Below are 15,634 nucleotides of genomic sequence, written 5' to 3' on the forward strand. Positions count from 1 at the left end.
GATCACTCCAGAACGTTGTTCCAGTGGTGCTTTGGGGGAGAGGGATGAGAAGAACCTGTGAAAATAAGATGACAAGTAGATGGCATGTGGGTTTACAGTGATTGATTTGGAACTGCAGCCTGTAGGATGTTTAAGTGCTGGCTGCTAAGAAACTGAAGCCTTTAAAGTTGTTGTAACGCTCCAGCCCTGTGAATACTGTGAAAAATATCTGTTGATAGAAAGATGTGAGCGTATGACAGATAATTATCCTGTGCCTTTTCCTGTGAGTGATTTCCTCAAGGTCCTCATGGCCCAAGAAGACTATAGCAAAGCAGGAGTTGACTCCAGATATCCCAGTTTCTAGACTAATGTTGTAACCACTGGACTCTTGTCTCCTCTGAATGTATTTATATAGAGCATAAGTGCTGATATCACAGTGTGATTGGCTTTCTCATTTCAGGTAAAGACAAATGTACAATGTTATTAAGTTATCATAGTGCGTGAATTGTGTACATGTAGTGTACAGGGATGTAAAGAAAATGCAAATCTGTACTTATATTATTCTTTATGGTAATTCTGGATGAAAGATGCTGTAGCAACATGTTACTGCTGTTATGGGCTTGAGAGGTTTTGTTTACTGACGTTTTCTCGTGAAAGTGATTGCAGTTAATTTCTTGCTTAGAAATATAAAAGTACGCTAACTTAAAATAAGATCTTGCTGTTGTTTCCTGTAGTATAGCCAGGAAAAACAGTTACAATCTGTCTTCTTTAAAATCACATTCCTGGAAGATATTCTGGCAACCTGGATATTTAAACACATTTCAAAGAAAAACAACTTGAGATCAATTAGAAATTGTGATCTTATTTTCCTTCCGATGGTGTGGAATTACAGTTTGCTGCAGACATTGCCTGGAGTTATGAAATAAGCAATATGCTGTTATGGAGGCTAGGAATTAGCTGCTTATGGAACACAGGGTTCTTTATGTTCCCCAAACGGGGGGAGTAGGTAATCGCTGACATGGAGTCGTTTGCATAGGGTCCCAGTCAGTTTTTTGGAAGTATAAAGGAAAGACTGCAAAGCACAACGTGTTCCAGAACAAAACTTAAACACGGCTTCTTTGCCAAAAGTTGAATATTATGGTTACTCTGTAAAGCTAAATTCCCCGTGTTTTTCCTAGTAGTGCTGAGAAGCTAGCTACTTTGGGGTTTTTATCACTTGCCTCACCTTTAAGAAAAAATGGGGATTCGCCAGTCATTGCAGATGACGTTGACTATTACCAGGCTTCTGTCCCTATAGGAAAATACGTAGTTGCCTTCTCGTGCCACCAACCTCCTGCTAAAATAAACTGCTTAAGATGAGGTAGAAATTGGCCTTTTTAAAAAAACGGAAGTTACGCAAGTTACCTTATGGCCAACCGAAAGCTCAGGATTTACATTAAGGCTTAGAGCGTGGAGTTTGTGGTGCTGCTAGTTGCAGTGGAGAGCCTGCACAGAAGTGTGAGCAGTGCCCAGCCAAAGGGAATTTTTTAATTGAGCCTTCTTGTGCTCAGAAAAGAGGCACGTCCTTCCACAGAAATGATAATAGTGTTAAAAGTGCTTGTAACCATACTGAGAAGTGCCATCTCAGTCTCTATATGAGGCGTGAATGGATACAAAACTAGTTGTGGACTTGCCATTTGAGTTGGATCATACTTTTTTATTGTTTAACGCTGGGCCACTTCCAGTCTAGCTGGCTAACTTCTGAGTAACTTAGAGTTTGCACTGCAGAGTTAACTTAGATATCTCTTGGCAAACAGGTCAAGAAATTGGATTCAACTCTGAATTTCTTTATTTTAAGCATAATACTGATTGTTCTGTAAATTCTGATCAACTGTCTAGAAAATCTACAGAAATCTCATTTCAAATTAGAAAAGATTTAGTGAGTAATATGTTACTTAAGATACTGTCAGTACCTCAGCCACTGTTCTCATTTTATTTTGCTATAAAATTCATTTCTATACCAATTTTAGAGGAATTTTCATTTGAAAGGCATCTTTCTCTCTTTTCAGCATGCATGAGATTTTGGTAAAATTACGTGAAAGTGTACATTTTGACAGAGACAAAACACAAGATCCAGGAGAAGGAGATACGGTGTAAGAGTAGCCGTGGAAAGCAACCATGTCATTTGCTGTACATATTTGCTGGATATGTCTAGCTGGGTTTTTCATGCCTGCCAGGCTTCAATTTCTTTCTGGCTGTAGAAATTGCGTTTATGTTTGTTTTCATGTTTTCAGGACTTTTTCTGAAGCAGCAATACCTAAAACTCGTGATTTTGAACTTGTATTCAGAGCATAATTCTTATAAAAGATCTGAGTTTTGTGGCAAAACATGCAGCCACAGAAACACTGGAAGCTAGCTTCATTCTTTTAATGTTTTAAATATTTTAAAATACTATTTCTTACAAAAACTGTATTGGGCAATGTTAGATTACAACAGGCTTCAGACAAACCAATCAGAAAATAAAGTACACACGCTCTTACCTTTTAAATTTTTTTCTTCAAAGCCTTTAGTTTGAGATTTCACTAATGAAGACAACTTCCTAAGGCTAGTAATGTATAGAGTTCTTAATTGCTAGATAAAATATTATTTAGGACATCCTTTTATCTCTAAAACAGAAGTCAATTGATTGTTGCAAGGACACTACTCTCCTTGACTAAAGTGACAAATTGTACATTTTCAGTGGAATCGCTGTAATATTACAGTTGTACTGAGTAGGACATTCTATGAGGGATCAACCTACTGGAGATCAAATTATGCTTCATTTAGATTTTTAACACTGTTTACATTATAGATAGTTGCTTACATTGTTGTTGATTTCAAAAATAAAGAAGATTGAAGAAACAAAGCCTTTTGAAACAAACCGTTTGAAACAAAGAACAGCACAGCTTGAATTTTTATATAATGTTGAAATTGGATGACAGTGATTGAAAAGTTAAGTATTTTCAAATGATCAAGTCTAGTGCTTTTGACAAATAAGCAGCACTTAAAGGTATGGAGAAAGAAATTTCATATAGAAATATGTCAGTATAGTCAGAACTGTCTTGTTAACTTTTAAAGTTAGATCTTCTGAAAAGAACAGCACTTCTGAAAGGTTAATAAAAATCCCTAGAAATATAATGGCCAATTAATAAATAACAAGTGCTACAATAAAAACACGATTCTAAAGTCAGAAATTAGTGTATGTTTAAAGAAGAAGTTGTGTTAGAGAAAATTCATGTAAATCTTGGATACTAGTTTTTTTTTGTCAGTGAGAATCGGTTGCAACTGATGCACGTGCTAGGTGGGTCGTTGGATTAATCTGCAGGTGATCTATTTTTTTTATAAAACAGTTCATACCTTGTTTTCTTTTAAAATCTTTAGTTACTGAATGAAAAGTATTTAATTAGAAACCTGGACTCAAGAAATTCATTTTAAATCCTGAGGCTGCTGATAAGCAGTGTAGTGTAAACACTGGGTGCAGTGGTTGCAAGCTCTTTGAAGACAGCCGTATTTTAGCTCCGCGCTCCACAAATGACAATGTATTTCCTCTTGCTCTTTTTTTGTTCTCTGGTGTAATATTTGAAAAACAAAAGGTGCAGTTGCATTTAGGTCAGTTATTAAAATATTGTTGATCGTTTCCTTTGACAGAACACTTCTATTGTGTTATACCAATGTCGTTAGGAAGAAAGGTTATTCCCACTTGTCTGGCTGATATCAATACATACTGGCATGTTACATCCCCTGGCTTTCTGGAAATGCTTTATTTGAGCAGGAGCTTGGGAACAGGAAACTTGAGGTTACGCACAGTCTGGTTTCAGACTGCATAATACAAAGCATGTTTCCTAGAAGACACTCTCTACCTAACAGATTTTCTCTAGTATTTTGTAGAATAGAATAGGCTTAAATGGATTCAGGTTGGGAAGAAATATTTGCCAGCTGCAAACATAAGACGGGGTAGAACAGAGGCTTTCAGTCTCTGTAGTATGTATTTTAGGACCTTATATGAATCTCATACTATCTCAGTTCTTCACCAGTTCCTCTGTAATATAATTCACCATTTGAGATATGACAATGCTAATGTTCTGATTTTACAGGTGTAAAGGTGCTCCTTACTGTGTAGGAGCAAATATAGAGGACTTTTACTTCAGGGCAAATGCGTGACAGAGCAGCGCGTTAGCTTCTGCACAGAGAAGCCGTGGGTAGCGTCTAAGCCACGCTTGGGCAGGCCTCTTGCAGAATCACAGTCAGGAGTAGAATAAGAGTGTAGTTTAATCCTGTAACTATTCATTGAGCTGTTTGTTCATACCTGTGAAACAAAGCAAATTATGACAGGGGGTATGTCTCGTTGTGTTTCTTGACCTAAGCCCGTCAGTCTCAGGTGGGTCTCAGACATATAAATGACTGGTCTTTTTCAAATGTATACTCCAGAAGTAACTATTCCCATAAGCGTTCTGCTCATACTCTGAGAAAGAAAAAATAAGTTTTCTGAAGAATGAGAATACCTTCCAAAACTTTTCTCCTACCCATTTTGTTTTTTGTAGGTGACTGATAAGTATATTTTTTTATCCTATTTGCAGAAGTGAGTAATTAAATAGATAATGCAGCATAGCCAACCACAGGCATTCAACAATCATGAGTCACGTTCCAGAAAGTCATGACAGTGGTCTAAAAATCATCTGAGATACACAAAAAGGATTGCATTTCTCGATTGTATTTCTCTTTTTTTTTTTTTTTTTGTCCCTTTCATTTTTTCTATATGTAGATAGTGCATACACACACAAATAAAAGCTGTTCTTTGCATCGCTGGTAGCTATTGACTTAAATGAGAAGCCAGATGGGAGAGTGTAGCTGAGATTCTCTCAAGATTGATCCCCTCCAGGGTTGGGGTCTTCAGGAAAAACAACGTGTGGTAAGATTTGCGATAAAATCACATTAGTAAACATTACTGATTTTTCATTTCAAAACCTCAAGTTTTTCAAGGAAAGAATGTTTTTAGAATTGTTTTTACTTACTTCATGTCTTTTCCACTGACAAATGAGAGTTGTGTATTTTAAGTGATGATGCTGAAAACTGGAGAAAATAATTTTGATAATGTCTAAGTGTATATGACTTTCCAATACAAAGTTGTGGAAAAAGAAATGCTTGAAATATTAAGTCATCACACATATATATTAAAGTTATTAAAGCTGTTCCAAGGGAATATACCATGAGCTGCAGACATCAGAAATAACGTAAATGACAAGCCTTTTGAATGGAAGTAGCCACATCATTACAGGTTAGGCTACAGGTAGATTTTGTGATAAACCTAAGAATATGGTGCTTGGTGAATAGTCAGCTGAGGTTTCTACCACGCTTTCCAGAGCGTCAGAAGAGAAAATTTGAACATGACTTAATTGCTTGTCAGGTTAGAATTTTGGATTCTGCTCTTGTTGGATCCTCGGTTTCAATTTATGATTTTGTCTTAAACACTTCACAGAATCACAGAATAGCTGAGGTTGGAAGGTGCCTCTGGAGATTGTCTAGTCCAAGCCCCTTGCTCAAAGCAAGGTCAGCTAGAGCATGTTGCTCAGGGCTCTGTCCTGTTGTGTTTTGAATATCTGCAGGGGTGGAGACTCTGCAACCTCTAGGCAACGTGTTCCGCTTGTATTTATTGGTTTTGCTCATATGCAAATAGTGAATTCCTTATATTTTAGAGCTGACTTTTTTTTCTAGCCTCATTAATTTACTTAACTTATATACAGAATTATGTTTCTTAACCTATTTGAATACAAAACAATCTTAAGATAGCTATTGCAAAATACAAAAAGATTTTCTATCCTCTCATTGTAAAAAATGCTGCATACCAAAGCAGTTTTTCATTGAAAAATATATATTAAAAAAAAAAACTAATACCTTTTTTCTTCTTACTGAAAGTTATATATCATGTATGTAACTTGCTTATGGAGCATTTGCAACTTCCAGAACAAAAGTAACCACATGAACGACTTTGAACAAAAATGTAAAAATTGAATGGGCATTCAAATACTGATGCATGATTTTATTTCACACTATTATATTATAGTTTTAATTAGTTGTAAACTGAAGACATCTCTGCTGTTTTGAAGCATCTTAACGTGGATTATATAATGCATGCAGTTTAAAATCCCATCGCAACTAGTTTGTCGTCTTATGTCCATGTGATATGCTATGGAAAGAGAGAATAATTTTGCTTATACCCAAAGCTGACCAAAAGCTGTTTGACTGTTTGAACGTGCTTATTTCAACGAAACCTGTTGAGGACTTGGGTACAAAGCACCTTGGTTTTTCAACAGTTTGAAGCTGTCTTTCGGCTTTTACATCAAAACTGTCTCACATTCTCTCAGTTTGGAGCACAGGGCAAGTTCTCATCTGGCCTTAACACAGACCCATTCTAGGTAAGATCAGCCAGAGGCAAGAATTCTTCATGTCAGCTGTGGTTTATAACGTGTAAAAATAAAACTTTTATTTTTCATGGAAGATGCATCTAAGTCCACATTGAAGTAGTCACCCTGAGATAACATGGCTACTGTGTTACTGACACAGTTATCTTCAATTGTAGTAATATTTTGCTTTGTATTACTGTGCTTTGTGTTTCTTGATATAGTGGTAAGCTTGTAACTCAGACTTGTGCGAGACAGATTGAAGAGACTGTGTGTGTGGATTGCACTTGTGTTAAGGGAAAGAGTCAAGTTAACTCTCCAGTGGAGTAACAATCAAGGTGAAGTACAGCACAAGGTTGAGGCAACAGAAGAGCACACATTTGTTGTGGCACTGTCAACACGATATCTGTTATTCGAATAATAGAGCAAGTTGGTTTCCACAGCTAGTGTCAATTTGGCGTATCGCTTGGCTGACTGCTGTTTGAGTCAGACGCTACACGGGGTTGTACTAACCTGGTCCAGGTGTGTTTCATATCAGTTCTGATTTTTTTATTTTATTTTTAATTCAGACTTTCCAACTCCTCAGGTGCAACAGTGTAATTTTGGGGAAGAAGGGAATGCTAACTGAGGCCTATGTACACAGAGTAGTAGCCCTGGTATCTGTTTCATGGTAGCTCCATGTGCAGACACTTATTTCACATTAAGGCTCTTCCATGCTCTTTGGCCTGGTTTCTTTCCAAAGTGTTAAATAACGTCTGCATTTAATATTATGTTTTAGCTTTGTCACACAGCTTCTGCATATATGCATGCTTCTGGCATCAGTGTGGAAGAAAGAAGCTTATCTTTTTATTACTGTATATGAGTTTGTCCTCTGTTCTTTTCTAATTCAACAGAATTTAGCTTCTTGGAATCCCTCAAACCCTGAATGCCTCCTGCTTGTTGTGAAAGAGCTTGTCCAGCAGTATCACCAATTTCAATGCAGCCGATTACGGGAGAGCTCTCGTCTCATGTTTGAATATCAGACTTTACTTGAAGAGCCCCAGTATGGAGAAAACATGGAAATTTATGCTGGCAAAAAAAACAACTGGGTAAGCTATGAAGAATGTTTCTGTTAAATGTTTTTAATGATTCTTTCATTTTAGTAAGTATTGCTGTTGCCTTGGAAAAACTAGTTCTTTGTGTGTTGTGTGTGTATTCATGTTTTATGTTTCCTTAGTGTTAGCTCACTTTCTGTACTTCCTTTTTTGTCCTTTGCTTTCATTCCACCCCCTTGCTTGAACCTGATTTCCAAGTAAGCATCTGTTTTTCAGCCTGATGTTAGTTCATCTTATTTATAGATGAACTGATAAACTGTTGAAAATTCTGTGCTCTGTTTAAAGGGCAAAGTACAATGTTATGGAGAAGTCTGAGTTAGCTTAAGATTTGAGAGGCAGTATATGACTATTAAATATGACTCTCTGCCCAGGCAAATTAACCCTGCTGAGAGGTAGGATGTATTAAGGTGTGGTTCTGCCTTGTGTTTGAGCTGATCTAATCGCTAGCTGTAGTTGCATATATCTCCCTGGCATTTGTCTAACCTGAGGTGAGCTTTTCCAGGGACCTAAATTGTGGGGGAAAAAGAAAAAGACTAATTTTCAGCAGGAGGATATGAGGAGGTGAGACTGGCTAAAACAGTGAGTCTGTAGGACCGTGTCTTCACATGACAATCAGATGTTAAACTGGCTTATCTAGTTCCTGAAATTGCATCTTTTGCCTGGGCAGAGTGCCATGCTATATAGATACACCTTATGTATGCCATCTCAGCCTTCCAGAATGAGACTGTTGACTATGTAGACATGTTGGTTAGTGTGTGATTTTTATGTTTTTCTTCATGTTTTTTTTTTTAAGCTGATCTCACTCTGCCACAGACAAGCCTTGCAAAAATCATTTTGCCATTAGTAATGTATTTATCATGGGAAGCTGGGATTAAGAAGTATCAGGAAATGTATAGTGCTTATGTTGAACACATTGCCCTCTTACTTTCAGCAGCAACATACTCTCAACATATACTACCCTTTAGAAGCAGTGTCTTCTGATATGCATGCAGCCTGAAAATCTATGCAATTTTAGCATTCCTGTTCCCAGGGCCTAGTATTCAGGTTTATGTGACTTTCCTCTTCCTTAAGTTGTAGGTGACGCAAAGATTTTTACTGTACAACCAACAATGCATATATTCCTCAGTTTTTCTTGTCATCTAGGCAGGTTTTTATTTTGAGCCAAGTAAAATTTTCTTTATCAGCGAATTTCAGATTGCTATTTTATTTTTATAAGTCAGTATATTTCACTGAAATTAATTTGTTCTTAAGTGTTATTCTCTGTAGCTGGCATCGCAAACAACTCGCCACATCTGTAAATATCGTCAGAATGTTTTATTGAAATGCAGAAGGCCTTCTGTACCATACTCTGATTTTATCATCATTTTTGGCAGCGGCCAAACTGCAGTCAAGATTGTAGAAAACTAGTGGATTTTTTTTCCTTTTTATGGAAAAGCCATATGTACTCAAGCCTTTGGAATCTTTCCTCAGTCTTTGGTGACTGAATAAAGATTTTTTTTGGTGTTGGAAATGGTGTCTTAATTAAAAATATCCCAATAAAATGAATTTTGAATACTTCTTGAGGCAAATCCTTTTAATCTTTGCAGGGCTATATGAGGTTTCACTGGTATGTGTTTGGTTTTTAAAGTTTACGTTCCCTGTCAAGAAGGCTCAGAAGGTCACATTTGGACCAACTGCAGATTCAGTGAACCTGGTACCTAAGTCACAGAGCCTTGTGTGTGAGTTGCCTAAAACCATATGGTTTTCCTTCCTCTTCTTGCCAACTGTCTTGTTGATCTTGACAATCAGCACAATAGCAGTGTTTATCTGAAAAGCAAGAGGTAACTGCACCTTATCTGCTCTGCCTAGAAGTTATTGAACCTTGTACTATCAAAACAAAGTAAAATAATTATTGCTGTCTCTCAGGAGTCAATAGTAGCTCAACAGACCTCTGAAATAATCGTCTGCGAGTGAACCTTGCACAGTGTTGTTATCAAAGCAGTAATTTTAAGTGCATGCGTTGATTTCAAAACAAAACTCCAGAAAAGGCCTGAATTCAACACACTGTCTCAAAAAGGAATAAATTTCCTTCTATGTCTTTGCACCAGTATCTCCAATGTCCTGAAGTAATATCAAAGATCAGAGCAGACAACCCCTTATTTAGTCCAGTAGATTTATGTTGGCAGGTGCAAGCTGATACAAATGCCCATTGGCTACCTGAATCTGATCTCTCAGTGCTGTGACCAGGACCTCCGTCTGTCTCAGTCTGATGCCTTTCACCAGATGATTTGGCTTTTGGGTAGTTGAGCACCATGGACAGGGACTTCTTCCTACAGGTTTGGAAAATTTTTAGCAGTAGTACGTTACAAAATCTTGATTGAATGGCCTAAAAGATCTAGGCTGTAAGTCCTTATTTACACATCCACATCTGAGAAGAAGCTGATGTTTCGTTCAGGGGCCGTTCGTCTGTTCAGTGGCCATCCACAGTTCATCAGACTTTGTATTTTACCAGGAATCTTTCTCTGGATTTTTTGTAAGACAACATATCTGGGAGACGAGTCCAAAGAAGTAGCACTGTCTGTACAATCCATTTCAGTCTGAGTAAAAACTGAGTACCGTGACTGTCATCAAAACAGTCTTGATGTTGCACAGAGTCATTGATTTTTTCTCCAGCGTATGTATGCAGTACAACATCGGCAAGCTGGCATTTAGCCCCAGCATTTGTGTCATCAGGAGTGGTTTTGGCACCTGACTTTATTATGTGCTCACTTTTTGTCTTTAGTATTTCTATGTGTAACTACTTTGCATCTGTTGTGTGATTGTCAGGGACAAATTGTAAGGGCACTTCTGAGCAAACTGGCAGCTGGAGGGTTCACAGCATAAAATCACACGAACGCTACTGGTAAATGATATAACTGATAAGGTACCATTGGCAAGATTTTGGCTGCATTCAAGATCTTATTTTTTCATGTTTAGTGACTGGAAGGTAGAATAAATTATTTCTAGTTCATGCCTGATTCCTGATCAAGGAACAAGTTGGGATTGATATTACCTATTCTACATCTACCTAACACAGCATCTTTCTCTGTATGTACTTAGTTGCTTGGGTCAAACGCTTGTTTAATTTAGACATAAAATAGAAGTAGGTATCTAGTTCTGTAGACGTTGTTTTTTTTTTTCCTTCCTTCTCAGTTTTATTGCACAGTGGTATCGCAGAAGAAAATGCACTCATCAAAAAATGATTTATATTCCTCAGCTGACCAGCACTGCAGCTTACCATGTCATTTTGGAAAGCCAGTTCACACTCTGCAGCATCTCTTTGAGCTCACATACTTCTGAGTGAGACTGGTGCAGCTGCCTGCTGATTTCCTTCAGCCTTTTGTTCAGCCAGTTCTTTTCTGAGTAAATATGCATAGCAATCAGTGTTGCCCATCATTATGGAGATTTGTGGTCAGAGACTATATCACTGGTGGCAACCTTCATGTTTTGTCTTACACTGGGCTCAGAGCAACCTGTGGATTAGCACAGCTAATTGAGAAGGGAGACAAGCCTACTGACAAGGTTTATGAAGGCGTATGACAGTGTGTTTCTAGTATTTTCGATATCAGGTGCTAAAAGAGCTTAGCTGACTGTGTTCTTCTTGAAGTTGTCATAGCCTTGGATAAGCTGTCCCCATAGGTATGCAGGCTTCTCGTGATAACATCCACTGAAGTAGTAAAGCAGTGGCCCAGAAGGCATCCTTCTGATGTTTGTATGGATTATAAGCCTTCGACTAGTAGTTCCAGCTTTTGGTTGAGTTTGGGATACAGACGTGTAAATATCTGCAGAGCGACTGAAGTTACTTCAAAGGGCGCTTTTTGCTCTCCGTTGCTGTCAAGATCCTCTGCTTCTCTTCAGTGGGTTGTTGCTGCATTTTATAGAAGGGATATTTTTATTATTTCAGATATTTCACAGGCTTTTGCTCACCACGACGTACAGCTGTATATGTAATGATGATTCTGTTTAAACTTAGCATACTATTTGCAATCACCCTTTTAATGAGAATTGTAATATAGATACTCACCATAGATACATGTGCACTTGTTTAAACATATGTATTTCTTGTTTACAGTATTTTTCTTACTTTTTCTGACTTCACAAAACATTTAAAATATTAAAATGAAAATTAGCTACAGATTACTGTTCAGGGAATATGGAAGTAGTACATATGTGTTACAGTGGCAGAGTGAATACTGAATATTCACATAGCTTTAATTTGTCCTTACTGGCTGTTAAAATCAAGTACTATATTTTAAAAAATTGCGTGTCATCAGGTAACTAAGTAGTATATGTATACGAGTTTAAGACAATGTTAAGACTGAAAGGAGTTTGTTACTTTGTCTCAAGATGAGTACATCTTTTTCTACTTTAATGTTAATGCTTTTTGTACTGATCACTCAAAAACATAAATAAAGCTGCTGTAGAACTACTTTATTGAATTACAACATAAGGATGATTTAGGAAAAAAAAATTAATGTGGTGGAAATCAGGCAAGCATTTATTTTATTTAAAAAGAATAAAATTAGTTGCTTCATAACCAGCTGGACAAAGTCTGGTTTTAAGGAAGTGTATGAAACAGAAAGGAAATCCTTTCCATTTCCTTTGCATACACTTTATGCATAAAAAACAGCTATGTATAGGGGACACTTGGCAAGTTTTCAGTTGTCTAGGTGTTGAGTCACATAATTCTGAGGAAAAACATTACATAAAACCTTCTAGTTCAGTACTTTCTGCTGTGCTTCGAAGGATACTTCTTATTCATTCTTACCTTACTCAACTGAAATTTCTCCTCTTACATATATCTATCTATCTACTTTGTTTGCAAAGATTCCTCTATTTTATATACGTTCCTATAAATTTTTTCTTAACTTGGCTTTTGGACTATATGCATATCTCACCAGACCTTTAACCGGAAATGAGTACAGACAAGATAGAGTTCTATATATAGGGCCTAACAACTTTTAATCTGTTTTTGTCATGCACATTGTTGCATTTCGACTACTTTTTACTGTTGACTTACTGGCAGTGATGTGTGCATTTACTTTTTTGTAGGTCTTTTCTCATGGAATGTCTATGAAATTGTAAAAATTTTTTTCATCTTCAGTAATCCCATTCAGAAATATTTTTTAATTCTTAATCCTTTTGCTTGATATGAGCTCTTACGTTTTCTGTTTAATATTTCATCTTCAGTACGTAGAGTTTATGATTCTGTTTCAGACACTAGGTCTCATTAGTCTAACTCTTTCTCCACAGACTGGTGAATTCTCAGCTCGCTTCCTCTTGAAGTTGCCTGTAGATTTCAGCAATATTCCTACATACCTTCTCAAGGTAAAATGAATGTCTAAAATGACAGTATTTGTGACCAAGTAGGAATTATTGAAATGAATGTTCTTAGTAACTTTTTCAACTTTCTACCTTCCACATCTCAAGAGACTGAAAGTCCATAGTATCTAAATCTTTCCAAAAGCTAACCCTAATCAGGTGGTATTATGCATACTGTTATTTTGCATGCCATTTTAGCAGATAGTAAATGCATACCTGTCAATCTGAAGGACCTTGCAGGATTTGTGTTACTGTTGAAGATCAAATGCAACACAGATATTCTGGGGTTTTAGACATATGATAGCGAGCAAGCCCTTGATCATACCCAAGGCATTTTCATAGGGAATAAACGTGAATATTTTCACATAAACTCTTCTAATGTGAATTTGTGGAATTTTGTTCTATGTAAGTGTATGAGGTTTTTTGTTTGGTTGTTTTTTTTTTTTTCTCCTCCTCATGAACAGTCAAATTGTGCCAGTAGTCTTGATGGTAGAAATAAATGTGATAACATTTCTTAACAGGGAGTGAAAGCGACTAATGGTGACATGGACTGACGGGTTTCAGTGATTACTTTGCTTTGTTGTTTATAATAAACATGAATTTGGCAAGATACTTAACATAGTTTTTACAAGAAAGTAGGACCATAATAACAAAGAATGTGTTAGAGTATTGGTATAAGTTGGAAAAATGTATTCCTTTCTTTGTTTGGAAGAAAAAAACTTGTGACAAAAACTACCGACATGGAATAATTTGACTGACTGCTTATCTTCTGGGCATTGACAATAACATCAGTGCCTTTCACAGCAGATGGACAGTCACTGTGGAAGCCCATCATAAGGTCAATATTGCTGTATTCAGAGAAGCCAGTGACCAATCTGCATTCACTCTGTCATTAATGTTACAGTAAAGTGCCAGAATTCTTGCTTCTGACAAGGTTCGAGTCAGCTGATGTTGCCAACATCCATCTTTCCTTTTCACAGCTAAATGACAGCCCTGGCTCCTTACTTGGATGTTTACTCTTAAACATTTAAAACAAAGAAGAATAAGTACTTAGTGTTTAGCACCTAATTTGTTGAAATGAAAGTGTCGGTGTAGATTCCATGATCTCCTCTTCATCTTTGCCCTTTAGGTCTTCAGCTGTTGTTAGATCACAGTTGCAAGTGTGAATCTTCACTGTTTCTCCATATAAGATGTCTTGAGCTAAGGACCATGAAAAAGTAAAGGCATACACAATATTACCGAACTGAACTGTTTGGTTGTTGTCTGAGCTATGTATCCTATGGTCTCCTTCTGTAGACTACTAGCTGTTTGAGTATTGACCTGCTCCTGTCAGCTTGCTTTCTCAAAAGCCTCTAAATATTTTCAGTCTGCTCCTGTATTCATGATAGCATCTGTCTCCCAGCTGCTGTCTTTCATCAGGGCCTTCTGACCTTGCTTGATGGGTAAGTTTCCAGTCACAGGTGTAAGAGGGGCAACCAAGAGTTCTTCAGCAGTCATGGTGTTAGAAGCAGCATGCAGCAAGTTTACTTGGATTGCAGCATGCTCCTGACTTGCTTCTGAGAGGCCCTGTGAAAAAAGGGGACTGAAAACTGCTAACGTGAACTGTACTGTCAGCTCCCGCCGGAACTCCTAAGTTGCAATATTTTCCAGGAACAACTTTAAAGTTGGTCGAGAATTTCTCGGACGTGTTGTACGTACACGGTATCTTTGATAGCTTCAGTCACAGGGCTGTACTTTGTACTTCTCTTCTGCCCCTGAGGAAATTACATGACTTGCAGACTGGAAGGTGATAAATGTTTTGTGTAAGTAGCTGTCATCACGTAGAAATCCTGTGATAGAAACAGATTCTACTTTATTTCTGAAAAGTGACATTTTACTGCCTTATGCATGACGCTGTGCTCTTTCTTATTATGATTTCCTATCGCATGTTCAATAACCATCTTCCACCTTCTTTAAGGAAAATTGATATGCTGTGAATAAATCATCAGTGCTACGTAATTGATTCCCAGAGCATTGTTCACCCTGAGTATTGAATGAATCAGTGGTCTCAAGGAAAACATGGGTGCATTTGCATGCGCGTAGACTGTGTGAAGAAGCGTGCACAAAAGGTAGTAGAATCGAAGTTTCACAGTCTGCCTTTATTTTGATCTTTCTAAAATCCTAGTGTCTTAGCAGTTTTAATATTCTTTAATGTATTTTCTGTATGTAATTGCCTGGATTTTTAAAACAGCAGATCCTTACTGATGGGCAATGCACTGATGAAATCCTTAGACTTCTTATGCAGACTTCTGCTACTTGAACTAGCAGGTTAACTATCTGTGGTAGGAAGCTGGTGTTTAATCAGGATGAGTAGATACAGGAGAAGAAATGTAATTTTATTCTGGTAATGTTTGTTGACAGCAGGAGAATGGTTTGACTGAGACTCCAGCTTGGACTGTGATAGTGAGTGCACTGTAGCAGGCTGTAGCATGAATCTTTTGCCCCTGTTGCCTTTATCTCCTTATGGTCTGACACTAGAGGTGTATGAATCTCATATTGCAACAGTGTAAATTCAGGTAGAGCTGGAAATACCCTGTTGTGCCTGGAATAATTATGCTCTGACTACTCCAAATTCATGAACCTATTTGAAGAATTTTGATTTCTTTTCTTTAAGCCAGCAATATCTTTTTTTTTTTTTTTTTGACTGAGACTCTTGACAGAAATCTTGGAATTTTATAATAAAATATGAAGTTATTTTCAATCATGTCTGCCAGTTATGTTGGCTAGAATGCTTCCTACTGAGTTATGACACATGATAGGGAATCC

At 37.2% G+C, this 15,634-nt stretch overlaps 1 protein-coding gene across 14 annotated transcripts in view; it reads left to right on the top strand.

The window, feature by feature from the left end:
* The window catches only part of BABAM2 (BRISC and BRCA1 A complex member 2), a 177,892-nt gene that overhangs the window by 46,001 nt on the left and 116,257 nt on the right, over nt 1–15,634 (top strand). For 12 of the 14 annotated variants that reach the window (XM_068939585.1, XM_068939581.1, XM_068939576.1 and 9 more), the window contains exons 5-6: nt 7,289–7,483; nt 12,761–12,835. In XM_068939585.1, the coding sequence (XP_068795686.1) occupies nt 7,289–7,483; nt 12,761–12,835 (270 nt within the window). The remainder of the gene's footprint in view (nt 1–7,288; nt 7,484–12,760; nt 12,836–15,634) is intronic. The other 2 variants (XM_068939575.1, XM_068939578.1) reach the window with 1 other exon arrangement.

Source organism: Struthio camelus, chromosome 3, assembly GCF_040807025.1.
Source record: "Struthio camelus isolate bStrCam1 chromosome 3, bStrCam1.hap1, whole genome shotgun sequence".
NCBI classification, from domain to species: domain Eukaryota; kingdom Metazoa; phylum Chordata; class Aves; order Struthioniformes; family Struthionidae; genus Struthio; species Struthio camelus.